The sequence below is a fragment of the Globicephala melas genome, chromosome 20 (genome assembly GCF_963455315.2).
Source record: "Globicephala melas chromosome 20, mGloMel1.2, whole genome shotgun sequence".
Classification (NCBI taxonomy): Eukaryota; Metazoa; Chordata; class Mammalia; order Artiodactyla; family Delphinidae; genus Globicephala; species Globicephala melas.
In genome coordinates this window covers 35,615,903-35,634,455 of record NC_083333.1, presented here as the reverse complement: position 1 = coordinate 35,634,455, position 18,553 = coordinate 35,615,903, and the positions used below count along the sequence as shown (strand labels likewise).

Sequence of the window (18,553 nt, the reverse complement as noted above, 5' to 3'; positions counted from 1 at the left end):
CTGGATCCCATTTCCCACAGTCTGAGGAGAAAGCTCATTTCTTGAATTGTGCAGTTTGTTTCAAGAGGGAAGTCCGGCCTTAACAATATTTCTGTTGAGGTTGCTGCCCTAACGTCGCTGAGACCCCTGCTGCTGTCCATACAGGTTCTATCCGTACAGGTAGAATTGCAGCAAACTGAACTGCTCTCTGGAGATCTTGAGCTGAACTTGGGGAGGTCTGAGCATCAGTCCTGTCACTGAGCTTGTCTGGGAGTGATAAGCCTCCTCGGGGGGCAGCCGGAAGAATGTGTTGCTGAGGCACTGACTTTGCCTCACTGAGTAATTTCTGGAACCCTAGCAAGCACTGGTAGTAAGTGTTGCCAAGCTGAAAGTCTGTATATGTGTTTCATATTTCCCTAACATTGTGGATAATTGGTGGCTGCGTTTTCAATAAGCTGGTTGAGGAGAGAGCCAGCACCCCAACAAGGAAACCTTATCTAGAGTATCTCTGGCCCTAAAATCCAGGTGCCCTGGAACCTGGGAATCTCTGCTAGTTTGGCCTCTGTTCCAGAGCCCTTGTAGAGAGCAAGGGGCTGGAGGAGGGCAGCATTGCTCCTTTGCAGAGTAAGCTGTGAGGATGGACACAGGGCAGTGATTGGGCCTCCGGCTCCTGAGCAATTTCCTGTGACTTGTGTGTGGAAGCTACATGCTGGGCCCTCACTGTAGGGGCCGTATATGGAATTTCCTTGTCTGAGGGTGCTAAAATCTTACGGGGAGTAAGATTTCTATGAACGAGTTCCTATCTATCTAGAGAATGGGCAACACAGCCTCCCAGCACACACAGATCCTGGGTTCCTTCAGTCAGCAAGCATTAGGCACCAGCCTTTGGGCTGGCATGAGTGCCATGGTGGAGGCATCTGGGAGGCTGAGAGTCGTGCGGGAGCACAGAGCAGGCAGTAACCAACGGCGCCCAGGACTTTGGGGAAAGGTTTCGCTAAAGAGAGGGAACATCAGAGCTGACAAACTAAGGAAGATTTACTGAGTGCAGGGACAGATACTCCGGGCACAGAAAAGGGCATCTGCCAGGCACGATCACAGAAGAAGGTGGTGGCTTCTGAGAACCCCAGGTGGTTTGGAGTGGTGGGTTTGACGAGAGAAGCAGGCAGAGCCTGGCAGCCTTTCTAAAAGCTGGAAAATGGCAGAGATTATTTCTAACTGGAACGACCTGGGAAATGCATTCTGGGATTTTTATAGATTATGGAGGATTTCCATAAGCAAGGATGAGGGGAGAGGGCATTTCAGTGATTTGCTGGTGGAGATCCCACTTATCCTTCAGATTGGCTCGTGTATTGATATTTGGAGAAGTAGAGAAGGCTGGGAAAGAATGCCTGCCTTGGCTGGGGACCCTTGTCTGCACATGGGCTTGTTCGGTGGGCAGTGGAGAGCCACTGGGAACAGTGACCCCTTGTACCCATCTCTATCCTAATGCTTATCACATTGTCTTGTTATTGTATCCCTCTCCCTGTCAAACTGCATTTTTACTCATTTGTTCATTTATTCATTCAAGAAATAATTGCCAGAATCATGGGAAGCAAAACACACAGTTCCCGTCCCTATGGCCCTTGTCCACCTGTGGGAAGTCAGACCTTACGTGTCATGATGTGATTCATCTATAATTACAGGCTGCGACCAGAAGGTGTGTGGTGCTGGGAGCACGTATAGCAGAAGGATGTGACCTGATTTCGGGGCCAGAGAAGCCATAGGCTGTGACCCAGAGCTTGAAGGGGACTTACTCAAAGGGGATATAGGGAGGAGAGCTCCAGGCAGGAGAGCTGCCCATGCGGAGGCCTCATGGTAGAGGGAGTGTGGTGTGTTTGAGAACCAGAAGGAAGCCCTGAGGGCTGGAGAGCTGAGAACAAGGGAAAGGAGGATGGGCTGAGGCTGGGGAGGGAGACTGAGCCTTGGGGTCCTTACGTTGAAAGCAGTGAAAATACACCTTAGGATTTTTAAGTGAAGAGGAATGGGTGGCATATTCGGATTTGTATTTTGAAAAGATTGCTCCAACTGCATACAGTGTGGAGAGCCAATCACAGGGGGGCAAGCATGGGTCCAAGGGAGAACCGTATTAGTTAATGCAGTGGTCCAGGTGAAAGAAGACAGAAGCGTGGATTAGGCTAGTGAGGGTAGTGGAGAGAGGAAGGAACAGGTGGATTTGAGGCATTTAGAAGGTAAAGCCAACAGGACATGGCATCGTGGTCTAGGGACATGGGGGGGGGTGCGGTCCCTGAGATCCTTTTAGGATCTGGAAGATCAAAGCTATTTTCATAATAATACTAAGACATGATTTGGCTCTCACATATATCTAGTGGAATTTTCCAGAGGTTACCTGCCTGAGGTAATGTCATTGCTCTATGGCTAATGGAATGTGTACTTGTGTATTATTGTGTTTTAAATTTTTTTGACCCTTATTTCTGATACAGTAAATATCAATTGATATAACCTGTATAAATAAAAGCTCTTTGGTGTCCCAAATTTTAGAAGTGGAAAAGGGTTCTAAGTTCAAAAGATTTACGAACCACTGTGGTATTGGATTGGATTTTCAGGTGTTGAGAGAACAGGACGTAAATTACTGGTTTGTGGATTTGGGTAATTGGCAGTGCCTTTCACCAAGACAGAGACTAGAAGAGAGCCTGGTTTCAGGCACTGTGAAGGGCAGACCTTAAGTTTTAGACAGGTTGAATTGGTATAATTATGGATATTTTGGTATGATTATCAATTCACCAATAAACATATTTGTGTTTTTTTTTTTTTTTTAAAAAGAGAGACAGCCAAGAGGTGATAGCAGATGGGCAGCTAACTATACAGATCTCTAGCTCAGAGGGGAGAAAACCAGAGGTAGAAACAATTGGAAATTGTCAAGTTGAAGCCAGGGGCCCAGATAAGAGTTTCTAAACAGACTACAAAATGAGAAGAGAAGAGGGCCTAGGACTGAGCCTTAGAAACCCAGACAGTGGCCAATTAGAGGAGGATGAGCCTGCAAAGGACGCAGGAAAGGAGTGACCAGAGAAGTAGGAGGGAAAGTAAGAGAAGGTGGGAAGAAGACGTTACATGGTACCAGCCAGGTTGGAAAGGACAGACCAAGAGTAAGAGACACAAACTTGTCATTTTCATCCACAAATGTCTGAGTGCTTGCTGTGCTGGTACAGGGTAAGGCCTTCTGGAATAGAAGGAAACAGAAAGAGAGAAGTCAAGGTTTAAGCATGAGGGACTAGGAGAAGCCCTAGCTATACAAATGGTGTTAAATGAGAAGCCTTAGTGATCCAACTCCCCACCTACAGGAGGGGCTTCTCTGCCCTCCTCCTCCACCAGCATTAATGTACTTGTGCTACCAGTGCATATGAGTGAAAGACTAAACATGCAGGTCATTCAGCTCCCACTGCAACATTTTCAGTAATGAGGAAGTGCAAGGAAGCCCAACCCAATTTTAGACAGCTCTCTTTATTCGACGTTCATCCTTATTTTGAAGCGAAATTCTGCCTTCTCTCACTTTACGCATTGACTCTAGTACTGCTCTCTTGAGCAACACAGATAACATCTTTCATATGACAGTTTTTCAGATATTTGAAACCAGCTATCCTGTTCACCTTTTGTTTTTTCCATCATAATATACATACCTTGAATTCCAGGTTTTTTTCAAGCCAGTTAGTCTGCTAAAAATAAAATAAAATAAATAATAAATAAATAAATAAATTTTAAAAAACTACTAGGGAATGTGTTAACCCAAAAGAGAGACCCCTGTGGGAAGATCTGCAGACAAGGCAAATGGAATTTCCCTACGCGAATTTACCCTTCCTTGTGTCTTTGCCTGTAGAAATTCTGTCACCTTTGAAGCTGAGCTCAAGCACTGTTTCTTCCACAATGCAGTGGGCGGTGCCCTTAAGCCATCGACTAAAGGACTTGTCCCTGCCACATCTGACTCCCATTTGGTCTAGTGTATCTTAAGTCCTTCGCCTCTGTTCTTATTCCATCTCGCTCCTCGTCCTGCCACTGCGTCCCACAGCGGGGCAAGCCAGATTGCCCCACTAAGGAATGGGTACCTGATGAGTAGAGGCAATCAGTTCTTTCAAGGGGTTTGGCCATAAAAGAAAAAAAGAGGTGGGCTAGTGGCTTAAGGGAGTGGCAGAAATAAGGTCAGGATATTTTTTAGGCTAGAGATCTGAGCATGTTTATGAAGGGAGGCACAAAGACAGCTGAAAAGGAGATTGAAGGTGGTGAAGAGGGGACCATAGGGGAGCTGACTCCTGCTGGGGGTGAACTGGGGAGTCCAGGCAGAGGGCTTACAGTGCCTTGGTAAGGAGGAGGGCAGCCCTCTTCCTCTGAGAACAGAGGAGGAAAAACTCAGGCAGAGGGAAAAGGAATGTTGAAAGGATGAGATGACTTACAGTGACACCCGGGCAGTAACAAGTTAGAGAGCTATACACAGTGCACACCTCCAGTCCTGGTAAGATATGCAAGAGTGGAAACCAGGACTGCAGAGGTAGTGACCACATACATGGAAACAAAAAGGTCAGCTGCCTTCACTGCACAGGATTTTTTTCTCCTTCTTGCTAAAAATTCTTCTGTGATACTAGATGAGACCAGAAACTGTTTAGTGGTGGTCACAACTTCAAAATAAAATGGGAGTTTTGAAAGTTGAAACACAGGATGTTCTCAAGGTCTTACGAGATGAAAATATTGCGGAGCTCTGCTCTGCACAACCTGGTCCAGTGCGAGGATATTGAAGAAGAAAAAAAGATTTGATTCTTCCCCTCATCAGCTCCCTAAGAGAGAACAAGGTTTAGAGAAAATAGTCGATGGCCAAAAAAAGCTTTCTCTTTGTACTTGCAATGACCTGCACATTAACACTGACCCAAAGCCCTAGAACTAACTCCCTGTGGAGGCAACTTCCTGACTGCATCAGCTTCCTGACAGGAGTCTCCTATGAGAAGGGCTAGAGTCTGAGAACCTAGCTTTCAGCTTTGAGTCAGAAGACAGAGCAAAAGAATCAACCGTATCATAGGGTAAGGGTTTTGCTGCCCCAGATCAAGGAGGTAAGCAGAGAGCCAGCAAGCGCTAGAGGAATGCAGACAGCTGGCAGCTGAAATCCTTGTTCAGAAGAGAGCACTTCTGAGCACAGGATTACTACTCTGTTCTTTTACTTCAGCTGGTGCTGAGAGGGGGCCCCTTGGTATAAGTGCCCTGATGAGACTAGAGCAAGATCAGGCTGGAATGCCAGGGAAGGGTGGCCCAGAGAAGCTGCCTGCCTTCTGAGACCTAGGATGAGCTGTGTCTTGCATAGCACTGTGTTTGTGCTGTCTGGCTCACTGTTGTCCCTGCTGGTAAATACGCGAGGATCAGTGAGTCTTACAGTTCAGTATCCTGTCCTATTCAGGTCCCTGTCTAACTTGTTCTCAGATGCTGTTGTGTGTCTCATTAGCCCCTAATTTCTGAAATGAAGATAAAAACAAAACTGAAAATGCTCTGGAGCAGTTCTGCCAACTCCTGGTTTTTCCATTCGCTTCCTCTGATAGCCATTGGTTTGGGGAGACTTCCCTTTCCTGCCCCAAGCTGTGGGCCTGTGCACAATAGCCCCTGGCCCATTGCCCATCAGATAACAAGGCTGGCTCTCGGCAGGCAGCAGTGTGTATTGGAAAAAGTGAAAGTCTCTGGCTGGAAATAAAAGCTCAGAAAACCTTTGCTGTTTTCCCCCAGCCCCTCCTGGGTCTGTAGTGCTGGCCTCATGTGAGCTAGTCCCATCCCACCTGCAAAACCAGGGGAGAGTTCAGTGGCAGCAGTGAAGGAGAGAATGGGTGTTGAGGGGCCAGGGATCTTTTGTGCCGGGGAGGTCTCACCCTAGATGCTCTGATGCTCAGATCGAGGGTAGTTCAGCCTACCTGGGGGTAGTTTGGACTAGTGTGTGGGATTTCATCAATATGTAAGAGTTTTTCTTTCTCTCTCATCAGTTCCTCACAAGAGACATTTTTTGTTTGTTGTAGGTCAAATATGTAATACCTTTTCGCTCCGGAATGTATTGGTAAGGGTTCAGTTGCACAGAACAGAATCCACTCTGACTAGTTTCAGGAAGAAGGCATTTGGTGCACATTCTGGCTTGTAAAATCATGAAGAGTGAGAAACAGACTCTAAGTCTAAAGACACACTGCAGAGCTCCTCTTCCCTCTGTAATGAGGAAGCCACCGGATCCAGAAGCACAGGGCCCCTGTGCTCTGTCCACACACCACTTACACAGGGATACCTGCACCTGTGTCTTGAGATCAGGTGTGGGGTCTCTGCTGGTGTTGCAGCAGAAAAACCAAGGCTTCTAGGACTGTGCCCAGGAGCAGCAGGAAGCCATCCAGATCTCACACAAGTGCATCTAACTGGCTGAACCTAAAGGAGGTCTTAGAATGGCTTTTAGCTGATGAACTTCTGAAGTGCTGGAAGGCACACTAGAAGGGTAGAATGGCTCTTGAGTCTATCTAACCCATTATATCTGCTACACAGCGTGAAGGGAACGAATGGAATTCTATTGAGTTCCTACCACGTATATGTGTACCTGTGCTACCACATTTCATTTATAATTTCCAAAAACGGTTATGAGGTAGATAGTTGTTTCCTTTTTGAAATGAGGAAATTTAGGTGAGAGTTTAAATCATTCAGCTAATAAGTGACAAAGCCTGATTTGAACCTCTGTTTATCTAATTTTCAAGCCTAGGCTTTTCTCACTATACCTTGCTCACCTTTTTAGGTCGCTTCTGCTGCTGACAAATGTTGCCAACATAGGGATTGGATTTCCATAGAACGTGTGGGCTACTGGAATGTTTTCCAAAGCCGGAAGTGGGAAGTAGGCACTGGGCTAATGTTTGTAAGCCATGTGTTAAAAAAGCGCTCTGTGCTTTAGGGCACGCTAGGGCTTAAGAAAACTATCTTTTTCTTCATGGTTACACTGGCATTTTGTGCTACAGTGGCAAGGGAAATGGCCGGCTGCATGGGTCTTTGACATTTGGCCCTCTGAAAAACGGAGTAGCTTTCTTGTTCGATTTCCCCTTACCTCCATCTTGTCATTGCCTTCGAGCCCTCTGTTGGCCAGATGGCATCTTGCATCCAACTCACAAGTGATCACTGACAGAACAACTCTGAATCTGAGCTGCATGAGACATGGCACTGTGTTTCCCTCGTGCTATCAAGAAATCCCCATATTTGCCTCCCTCCTGCTCCTTGCAGAAAGGCTGTCACATTTCCCCATGGGTGGGATCCCCCCCTCCTCTGTTTGGATTGCTTATGGGGAATGTATGAGTAGCATGGCTGCCCCTTTTGGAAATAAACTGTGGTCTCAAAATTGCCTTGGCTGAAAGATACTGGGAGTCACAAGGCCTGTTTTCTAGATGCAGCACCACCCTTAAGACACTACATGACTTTGGGCCTTGGCTTCCCCTTCTGCACACTGTGGATGATAATAATGCACCTCCGCTGTAGGTGTGTTGTGAGAATTAAAGACAAGGTAACAGTATAAAAAAGAAAAGAAGGGCTTCCCTGGCGGTCCAGTGGTTAAGACTCTGTGCTTCCACTGCCGGGGCGAGGGTTCGATCCCTGGTCGGGGAACTAAGATCCCGCATATTGTGCAGGTGGCCGGGGGCGGGGGGGGGGGCAGAGAAACAAAAGAAAACTTGCCTTGGCTGATTTTGTTGCTTTGTTAGTTCATGGCATAGCATCTCTAAGTGTATATTCTGAGCAGCATCAGTTTCTGCCAGGGCTTAGAAAACTTGGACAAACAGACTCTTTCCTCCATGGGCTGTCTGAGATCATTTGAAAGGCATGGTTCAGGTACCTCCTTATCTCAGAATTGGTAGCCTCTACCCTGTGAGGTGTTGCAAGTGGAAATCCAGCATAATTCTGTGCCTGTTTTTAGAGCAGTTTGGTTTCTGGCCTCTGCCCTGGAGTCACGTGGGGAAGCCAGACTACCAAGAGCCTCAGGTTAGCCTTCCCACCCGAGATCGTGTCAGTGGTTCTTGGAGAGAGTATGGGTTGATGCCTCCAACAAGAGATTGGAGCACCAAGTGATCTCGGTGGCGAATTCATTAAAATAGCGTCTCTACGAACCGCATGATCCTTGTATTCTGACCGAGTGACTTCGTGAAGAAGAATGAAGGAGTGAGTTTCTTGAAGGACATTGAAAATAATAGTTTAAAACTCCTTAAAGACTATCTTTCAAAGAGCAACGCTACCCACCATTCTTTAACTTTTCTCTTAAGTATTTTTCTTCCTTCTTGAGGTCCTTGGATTGGGGGAGGAGCTGCCTGGCTCAGGAAGTTTCCTTCAACCTCAGCACTTTGTTAGGCCCTCCCTCTCCTCCAGGATGTTCAAAGAGCCAAACCAGCTCTCTACCACCAAGCAGATGCTTTGTCTGAGCTGGCCCTAAGTCTGCTCCTCTCAGGCTGCAGGTCCTGGCTCTGCAGTCAAAGGTCGTGTTTCTGTGCTCTAGGCTCCCAGAACCCCGGCCGAAGCTCGCCTCCCCCTGGCTACGTGCCTGAGCGGCAGCAGCGGATTGCCCGACAGGGGTCCTACACCAGCATCAACAGCGAGGGGGAGTTCATCCCAGAGACCAGCGAGCAGTGCGTGAGTATAGTCTGGGGATGGGGGTTTTGGGGCTGGGGTGTGTCTTGGGACGTGTCAGACCACGCTTAGCAGGGGGAGTTCTCAGTGGGCATGGTGTGTAGGTGAGGGACTTGAGTCCTATCCAGTAGCTTTTTTGTAAACCAGGCCTGCCAAAATATGAATTTTTCCTTTCTAGGGGCCAAATATCCATTTCTACCAAAGACAGAATCTAAGCTGCCTAGCCTCCTTGGTGCTGCATGTGCATTTGACAGATTCTTCCTCTTCCGTGGTCCTCTCACTGGTCTCCCTGCAGAACACCACTCCGCTGTTTGTATACTTCCTTACAACGACCTGTCATTTCAGCAGAGTTTTAACATGTGACCAGTCCTAAACAGATTTTGTTTTGCATTTCAACCAGATTTTAGTTTTGCTATTTCTTAATGAAAGGTAACGAGTATAGCAGTCCAAAGCAGGACTGTCTCCTTTGGGTGGACTTTTATGATAGTAGACAGCTGTATTAGTTATCTACTGCGAAGTAAAACAACCACAAACTTAGCAGCTTAAAACAGCAGACATTTATTATTTTACAGTTTCCTTGGGCCCAGAATCCAGGCATGACTTAGCTGGGTTCTCCACTCAGGATCACACAAGGCTTCACTCAAGTGTCAGCCAGGCTGCATTTCTTTCTGAAGCTTGTGGTTCCCTTCCAGGTTCACATGGTGGTTGGCAGAATTCAGTTTCTTGTGGTCGTAGCACTGTGGTCCCTGTTTTCTTGCTGGCTGTCGGCCAGGGGCCACTCTGAGCTCCTAGGAGCCACTTGCAGTTCCTTGCCACGTGGCCCTCTCAAAATATGGTAGCTTCTTCAAGGCCAGCAGAAGAATCTCTTGCTCTGGTCTGCGAAGATGAAGTCTCAGGCTTCCCTGGTGGCGCAGTGCTTAAGAATCCGCCTGCCAATGCCTGGGACTTAGGTTTGAGCCCTGGCCCGGGAAGATCCCACATGCCACGGAGCAACTAAGCCCGTGAGCCACAGCGACTGAGCCTGCGCTCTAGAGCCCGGGAGCCACAACTACTGAGCCCATGTGCCACAACTACTGAAGCCCACACGCCTAGAGCCTGTGCTCCACAGCAAGAGAAGCCACCGCAGTGAGAAGCCCGCACACTGCAACAAAAGGGTAGCTAGCCCCCGCTCACTGCAACTAGAGAAAGCCCGCACGCGGCAACGAAAATCCATCCTCTCTGCCATAGTCTATTGACTAGAAGCAAATTACAAGTTCTACCTATACTCAAGAGGCGGGGGTTATATGCAAGGCTTTGACTTACTGGGGTGGGGTGGAGTGAGGACATCCTAGGGTGCGTCTACCACAATGGCTTACCCATTTTAATGGCTAGCTTTTTTAACTTGTGGCCCACTTGATGAAAATGGCACTTTGGCTTAGTGAATTCAGCAAGAATGAGATCTCTGGCTTCATTCTAAAGTTTTTTCAATGAGCTTGCTTTGATTGCAAGAAAAAGATCTGTCTTATAAACTTTTGGGATTTGATCTTGAGAGGGGAAATTTCTTAAGGGTAAAAGCATCCAGTAGAAGGCCAGCACCATCACATGGGGGATTTTACCAAAAAAACCTGATTCTTGTAACTTCTTTTTCCTAAAACTGATTCTTACAACTTTTCTTCCCCTCAATAGCTAATCTCTGTGTAGCATTGTTCAAACTATATAGGCTATGAGAAGCATTTTTAAACTGCCTCTTCTCTCTTCTACAGTCCTGCCTTCCAGGTAAATTTATGTTTAGAACAGTGACCTAGAGTGCTTTTAGCTGCAGAGTCCCTTCTTGGATATCTTACTGACCATCCTTTCCATTTTCTCTAACCAGAGTGCTTCCAGACATCAGCTGTACTAGGGGTGACTTTGCTAATGAGTTTGATTGCCTTTGCTTTCTATCCCTTCCCATGGTCCTATATCCTGGTCCTTTTACTTCTTTACCTGCCTGGCCCTGGAAAGCATGGGAGTATTAGACTTGTAGTGAGGATAGACTTTTAGAAAGAGGCCAAGGAAGCAGGACAATGCCTAGGTCCTTCCCCAGTGCCCGCCTCTTTAGCTAAAGAGAATTGCTGCTGCTAATGGGCCATTCAAGATAAATCCACTTAACAGAGACCAAAACAGCATAGTATATAGTGAAAGAGTATCCAACTGGGACTTTCTTGAAAAATGAAACTAAGATAACTTTATTTTGTTTTTTCTTTAATCAGATTTGAGTAATAGTTGCATCTATTTGCTAATTTTTAGAATGAACAAAGCATGATTCAGGCTAATTTTTTTTGGCTTAATTTTTCTAACAAAAATTTTACTAGCACAACATAACTTCCTTCACTTCCTCTTTGACTTCTGCAGCACTGTCCTAAAGAGGCTCCTTTTTTTTTTTTTTACAGAAGCCTTCACGGGGTTCAGTGTATTTTCCACAGGCCTTTCTTGAACCTTTGGTATTCTTCCTCCTTCGTCACACCTGTCATGTTGTTATACTTGCTCATTCTCTCTTCTTCTGTTATCTGATCTAACTTTGCCAAATATGCACTTTATGGTTTGGGAGCAATTCTTTCCCATGTTGGTTTTATCCTCTTGGGGAAATCCTATATCCTTATCAAGATTTTGGGGATTTTACTTTTCAATTAATTTGCCTTGATTGGCAGTTTAAGAAAAATCATATATGACAATATATGAGTGACAGTATGGGTGAGGTGGACTCCAGCATTAAATGGGAAGAGATAATTTGAGATGGAAACCAATTTTATGAAAGTTGTTCATGAATTTTCATGGTTCTGATACTCTGCTTCCCTATGTAATGTTTAACTTTGGATCTCAGATAATAAATTCTCTGGTAGTGAATACCCCCCATAGGCAAAATGAAGGGGAGATTAGTTGGAGAAAAAGCTAATCTGAAGGCTTTTTGTTAACTGCATTTGACCAAGGGCCAGAGAAACATTTTAACTTACATAGATACTTACTGGCTCTGCAGGAGAACGAGGAACTGGGAAATTTTTGTTCTGTGTCAGCTGTGTACTAACTAGTTTCATGACTTCAGACAATTCTCCTAACCTTTCTAGACCTGCAGTGGCTTGTCTGTGAAATGAGGGCAATAAAATTATGAATTTTAAATTATAAATTGTGGAGTGTAAACAGAAGCATTATGGTCCCACCCAAATGCACTGGAAGCCTCTGCAGGGTAGGACCATCTCCAGCACCAGGCTCCAGCATTCACAAGCCAAGAAAATGTCAACAAGAGAAGCAGCGTCTCTGCTTTGCTCTCCTGGCAGAGCTCCTTGGGATGCCAGCCAGGCATTTTTCTCACTCCTGGAAACTTGCCTTTCAGACTGCGGGGGAGAGTGGTACCTTCCTAACCATTCTTCCCACTGCCCTGGCGGAGAAAGGGCACTTTCATATTTTGGAAAAGAAAAAGGACCATTTGCTGGCCTTGGCTGGGTCACCTGGCTGGGATTGGGGCTGGGGTTTTATTGTATGACTTGCCTTGCAGATGCTGGATCCCCTGAGCAGTGCTGAAAATTCCTTGTCAGGAAGCTGCCAATCCTTGGACAGGTCCGCAGACAGGTATGAGACTGTGGCTGGTTCGGGGGTTAGTGCATAGGCATTTTTGGAACTGATGAGCTGAGGAAATGGAGTCAGCTAGTGTGTGTGTCCCTGAACTGCACATTGGTCTGCAGACCCATGGTTAAAACGTCATGCTTCTGGGAAAGAAACCTTTCGCTAGCATTCCTAGCCCTCTCCTTAATTTTCCAAACAGGGAGAATGTTATGTTTGTATAATTAGATGAATGTAGTACGTTATAATAGCAGCTCACATGTGTTAAATGCTTGCTCTGTTGTTCCAAGCACTTTACATGTTTTGACTTCCCACATAACACATGCTGCCCTTGTACCCTTAGCCTCATTGCTGAGATCTGGACAACCTTCAACCTTCATTGCTTGGGGGACAAAACTGAATTATCACCTTTGGGTTTACTTTCTTTTTTTTTTTTCTCCAAGTCTTTCTGGTGGAGTAAGAAACTGGGATATAAAAACCAGAAAACAAGATATTCAGACTGCCTAGCTTACCACACTGCATGCTTGGTGTGTAATCTTGTTCTTACACTTTGGGAGGCAACAAGCGTCATCCTTCACACACCACGTGGTTCTGTGGAGCTGATTTGCCCGTCAGCGGGGGTGTTTGGAGGTGGCTTTGGCACCTATCATTGGCCACCTATCATTGGTGGCTTTGGCATATCTATCATTGATGTAGCCAGTCTCTCTCCTTGACCTTATTATGCCCAAGAGCACATTTTGACCACATCCAGCTGGGCTTAGGACTGTGGTCAGAGGCTAAGGAACAGTTCTGGGGATTTTCTTTTCTTTTTGTAACTGATTAATTGCTCACATGGGTAATCACCTTGTGACCATGGCTGGATCTGTACCGTGTCTCTCCTAACAGACCTGTGAGCTGCTGAGCGTGGTCTCCCCTCTAGGTGTCATAGAACAGTCACAGTTGCTTATTGGCATCCAATCTGCAGCCTTATTTTAGGCTTGCTTTCCAACCAAAAGAGTAAGAAGGCAGGGCTTCCCTGGTGGCGCAGTGGTTGAGAGTCTGCCTGCTGATGCAGGGGACACGAGTTCGTGCCCCGGTCCAGGAAGATTCCACATGCCGCGGAGCGGCTGGGCCCGTGAGCCATGGCCACTGAGCCTGCGCGTCCGGAGCCTGTGCTCCACAACGGGAGAGGCCACAACAGTGAGAGGCCCGCGTACAGCAAAAAAAAAAAGAGTAAGAAGGCACAGGTGAAAGTGCCAGAGTTGCTGCTGCAAACTGACAGCTCTGCCAGGACAGGAGCTGACTCTGGCTTTGAACTCTCTTCTAAGCCTTGTGGCCACGCTGGTGGGGGAGGGGAGCTGTGGGACAGGACCACAGAAGGTCTAGCAGTTGGGAAGTAGGGGACAGCCCCTGCATCACTGCCTTGAGAGTTTCTGCTGACCTATGACCTTTTCCAAAGGCACTCTCATGAGGGAAAGAACCGTTCAGGTGGATGCTGGGAAAGATAACTCACTTGATTCTTGAATTCTTCCTCTGTCCCTCCAATGCTTTGTTTTCTTCTCCTTGGGAGTCAGACTCAGTGACCTGGACTTCACTTCTTTGAGGGCCAGCGTAACCTAAGGTCAGAGCTTTCATCTTCCCTTCATGGGATCTGGAGCCATATAGACCCAGCTCCACCAAATATTAGTTGAATAGTTTTGGACAAGCCCTTTAACCTCTCTATTCCTGTTTTCCACGTCTCTAAAATGGGACGGTGGTGATTACTCTGAAAGGAAGATGCTGTTGCTATCTTTATTACTGCGCTGGGCAAGGGGCTTTGTGCAGCTCTTCCCCTGTCACCAAGGTGGGAGGGAAGGGTAAGATAAAGCACTGTGCAGCCAGGGTGGAGGTCGGTAGCACTGGAGGGCTTCATTATTCAGGGTCCCGTCAGATGTGGGCCTCAGACTAGTGAAGAGAAAGTAGTAGGCTGAGAAAAGGGCTGTTTCTCTCCAACTCTGCTTCCTACCATGCAGTGACATGTGTGGGAAGGAGCTAGGAGAAGCAGTCTGTGTGAGTATCCTCTCTTCTGCCCTGTTGAGCTGCTTTGGAGGTACCCTGAAGTCTACTTTGTGATTCATTTTGTTTTTCTAGCCCATCCTTCCGGAAATCGCGAATGTCCCGAGCCCAGAGCTTCCCAGACAACAGACAGGAATTCTCGGGTGAGTTCTCCAGAGCCTGGGTGAGCACTGCGGGGTGTCCGGGTGGGGCTGCAGGCAGTCTGCTTTTGATGGCTGAGTTGGGAAGAGAAGCCAGGGCTGTATTTTAATTCTCCTCGGGCTTGCTGCTCTGAGGCCTCAGGTGACCTAGAGGCTTAAATGGATCACTAACATTGGCCTGTCGAGAAGCCAGTGATTCCTCTCTCCTACTCAGATCGGGAAACTCAGCTCTATGACAAAGGGGTCAAAGGTGGAACCTACCCCCGGCGCTACCATGTGTCCGTGCACCACAAGGACTACAATGACGGTGAGTGTGCCTCCACCCTGCCCCCTGCTGGCCACCTCAAAAGGGATGTGGTTAAAGCCACTGGAGCGGGTGGCCCAGGTACTCCAGGCCCCATGTTCCCTTTATTCCTGAGGAACTGTGCCCAGGCTTGAGGCAGTAGAGTCAGGGTTAAAAAAGGGTGGGGGGAGGCTGGTATTTGTAGACTGATGCTGCCTCTGGGAACTCTGTCCTTTGTCTGAGTGCACAGCATGCTCCAGGGCGCCAGCTCTCCAACGCCCCCTTCTGCCTCATGCAGCAAACGGAATGGAGCTTCCTCAGAGGTTTAGGGTTAGAATGCCAAGGAAAATAGATCAGCCGTGGATTGGCCCTGCGAGTGACGTAGGACATAGGGGCCAGCCCTATGCTTTCGCTTTGGCTAGGTTTCCCTAAACCATCTGGCTGCTTGCTAATTCCTGCTTTTGTCCTGATTCTCAGGATGCTTGAGACATTAGCCATTCTGGCACGAGTCAGGTGGGAGGGCAGATGGGTTCTGGAGAGCTCACCCGACTGGAGCTGCTGTTATGGCTCGGTTTGCACATTCAGCCTGTGGCCAGGGGTCTGACTTGCTCTATTCTGGCCCTGCAACCCTTCAGGCAGAAGAACATTTCCCCGAATACGGCGTCATCAAGGCAACCTGTTCACCCTGGTGCCCTCCAGCCGCTCCCTGAGCACAAATGGCGAGAACATGGGCCTGGCGGTGCAGTACCTGGACCCCCGAGGGCGCCTGCGGAGTGCGGACAGTGAGAACGCCCTCTCTGTGCAGGAGAGGAACGTGCCAACCAAGTGTGAGGAGTGGGCCCTGGCCAGGTGGAGGCTGCCCAGGGGATGCTCAGACCAGCTGCAGGGCGGGAGGCCAGCGGGTCCACTGGGGCTGTTTGGCTCAGCAGTTGGCAGCTCTGGCCCATCCGCACCCAGTGGAAGAGCCCGAGGGTGGGCAGCAGATCCCCTGGACCTTAGTCCTCACTCCACTGTTGTGTGACAAGCACTTCTCTCTGGCCTTTAGTTTCTCCATGTTTAAACTGAAGAGCAGTCTCCTTAATCCCTGACATAATGAGATATTTGGGGGCCTTGGAAGTATGAAGGTATTTAATCAATTCAGATGAACATTTAACCACTATTTTAGCCAATCCTCTGCTTCTCAGGCCTTGGGCCTTAAGGTCTGATTGACCAGGGCACTGAGCCTGTTCCAGATGGGCGTGGAGATGCTATGCTGAGAGATGTGATGATGCCGGGTGAGGGGGCAGCTCGGGCCTCTGTAGGATGAGGCAGGATATCGGTAACTAAGTGCACGAACTCTAATGCTCTTTCCTTCTGTTCTCCTGTAGCTCCCAGTGCCCCCATCAATTGGCGCCGGGGGAAGCTCCTGGGCCAGGGTGCCTTTGGCAGGGTCTATCTGTGCTATGATGTGGACACAGGACGAGAACTTGCTTCCAAGCAGGTCCAGTTTGACCCAGACAGTCCTGAGACAAGCAAGGTATTGCCTTCCCCATGGTCTGACTTCCAGTTCCTCCCTCTCAAGAAAATACCTGTCTCGTTGCACAAATTGCTCGAGATGCTACAGGTTGCTTCTCCCATCATTCTTCCTCCCAGGCTCCCTTGCTGTTGACCCTGGCCCAGGGGAGAGATTGGGTATGAGGAACTGAGTTGGTGCCAAAGTACCAAGCAACCCAAACTGGGAGGTGATGGCCAGTGCTACAAAGAGCAGTACCTGCCCCACCCTCACCAAACAGATGCCTCTGTCTCCCAGCTCTCAGACCAGGAAGGAGCCTGTCTTTGGAGCTTAGCTTTGGATGTGACCTTCATTCCAGTTTGAGTGGATAAATACAGCAGTTATCTAAACTGCTTAGTTGCCCCCACAAACCCGTCTCCCACCCCACTGTCTGCTGTCTTCCAGCATGGGAGTGCCACCATCCCAAGGCTTAGCCGGCATTGTGGACAAGGGCCAAACAGTTGAGAGAGTCCCCCCTTTTCTCCAGCTGAAGTTCCCAAGGCAGACAGACTCCTCTGAGGCCACTGACTAGGGCAAGCTGAGCTGATCCTAGGCAGGTAGAACCAGGGCCCTGAAAGCCTAGGTGACCACTGGGCCTCTCCCCTAGGAGGTGAGTGCACTGGAGTGTGAGATCCAGTTGCTGAAGAACTTGCAGCACGAGCGCATAGTGCAGTACTATGGCTGCCTGCGGGACCGTGCCGAGAAGACTCTGACCATCTTCATGGAGTACATGCCGGGGGTATGTGCCCCTGATGCATGTGGGACACGCAAGAGAGGACCTCTCCTGGGGCTGTGGGCTGTGGAGGAGGGGTCCCTTTGACATGGGTCTGATTACCTGAGACTCCAGAGGCTCAGGGGGGAAGGTGAGGCAGTGGCAGGACTTGGAGTCAGCAGGCCCTGCGTCTGGCTGCAGTGATGGTGTGGGATGAGAAATGTCCCAGGCTACCCTAACCTGAGGCTTACAGGGCAGCTGCACTGTCCAGTAAGTAGCGCCTTTACCTAGAGTAGACAGACCTCCCTTCTGGATTTGGGTCATCTGTTGCTTAAGGAAGGGACTGTCTCAGACTTTTCTCCAAGCTGCCTGACAGCCCCTAGCAAAGTGCCTGGCACATCACAAATGGGAATCAGAAGAATCACTCCTTCGCCAAATGCCGGGGGCTGGAAGTAGCCTTGCCCCTTCCCACCACCTTCCTGCAGTGACTCCCTCTGACTCCTGTGGCTTTAGGGCTCAGTGAAAGACCAGTTGAAGGCCTACGGAGCTCTGACAGAGAGTGTGACCCGAAAATACACCCGGCAGATCCTGGAGGGCATGTCCTACCTGCACAGTAACATGATTGTTCACCGGGACATCAAGGGTGAGCAGGGGCAGGCTGTGTGGTCCCCGTGACCTAGTTACTTGGGAACTTTCGACCTGGTCATTTTGAACTTTCTGAAAAGTGGAACCCTAATTGCTTCCTTGGGGGATTGGCATGAAGATCAGTTAAGCAATTTGGGAAAATACTGTGAAGTGCTCTGCAGATGTTGGCCATAGTGATGACGGTTTGGTGCTGTAGGGCTGAGGCTTCCCGTCACTAGCCTGTTTGTTCTGTGCAGGTCATGTCTAATTCATGGTAGCCCCCCATCCTCCCCAGCAGCCCTTTGACCTGGGAGGGAGAGACAGAGGGAGGATGGTGGAAAGTGCCCAGGGGTCCAGGGTTGCAGCCTCTGCCCTTTCATGCCTTAGGAGCCAACATCCTCCGAGACTCTGCTGGGAATGTGAAGCTGGGGGACTTTGGGGCCAGCAAGCGCCTGCAGACCATCTGCATGTCAGGCACGGGCATGCGCTCGGTCACTGGCACACCCTACTGGATGAGCCCTGAGGTGATCAGCGGTGAGGGCTACGGAAGGAAGGCAGACGTGTGGTGAGCACTGGGGACGTGCTGGGACCCCATCTCCCTGTCTGGGCTGTAGCGGCTCCAACTTAGAAATGAGGCTTGGGGGCTTTGCAGTGTGGCAGGAGGGAGTGAGAACTCACCTCTGGCCAGCGAGGCCAGGTTGCAGGCTCCGTGTGGGCAGAGGTGGTGGTGCCTGCAGCAGTACATACAGCAGATGCGCTGTGTTTTAACTCTGAATAGCAACTGTTTTGTTACCACTGAGAACTTAGGCCATGGAAGACATCCCTGATGTTTGCTAAATCCCTGAAAGAACTGGGATCCAATCTGAAGGCCTGATCTGTCTCTAAACAGCAGCAGGCTTGCGCTCCCTCCTCGTGCTCAGGTGGCTTGCATCTGCTCTGCCTAACTTCATGTCCATCCTCTGAAAGGGCCTGAAAGTTGTGAGAGCATCACTTCCTCTTACAATGTTACTGTGGTGGGATGAATAATG

General features: G+C 48.7%; 1 protein-coding gene across 2 annotated transcripts in view; it reads left to right on the top strand.

Annotated features, from left to right (window-relative positions):
* MAP3K3 (mitogen-activated protein kinase kinase kinase 3) overlaps positions 1-18,553 on the top strand; it is a 62,349-nt gene that overhangs the window by 40,333 nt on the left and 3,463 nt on the right. For both annotated transcript variants that reach the window (XM_030843425.3, XM_030843422.3), the window contains 9 exons: positions 8,498-8,631; positions 12,137-12,210; positions 14,311-14,378; positions 14,590-14,682; positions 15,294-15,485; positions 16,026-16,174; positions 16,797-16,928; positions 17,415-17,544; positions 17,913-18,090. In XM_030843425.3, coding sequence (XP_030699285.1) covers positions 8,498-8,631; positions 12,137-12,210; positions 14,311-14,378; positions 14,590-14,682; positions 15,294-15,485; positions 16,026-16,174; positions 16,797-16,928; positions 17,415-17,544; positions 17,913-18,090 — 1,150 coding nt within the window. The remainder of the gene's footprint in view (positions 1-8,497; positions 8,632-12,136; positions 12,211-14,310; positions 14,379-14,589; positions 14,683-15,293; positions 15,486-16,025; positions 16,175-16,796; positions 16,929-17,414; positions 17,545-17,912; positions 18,091-18,553) is intronic.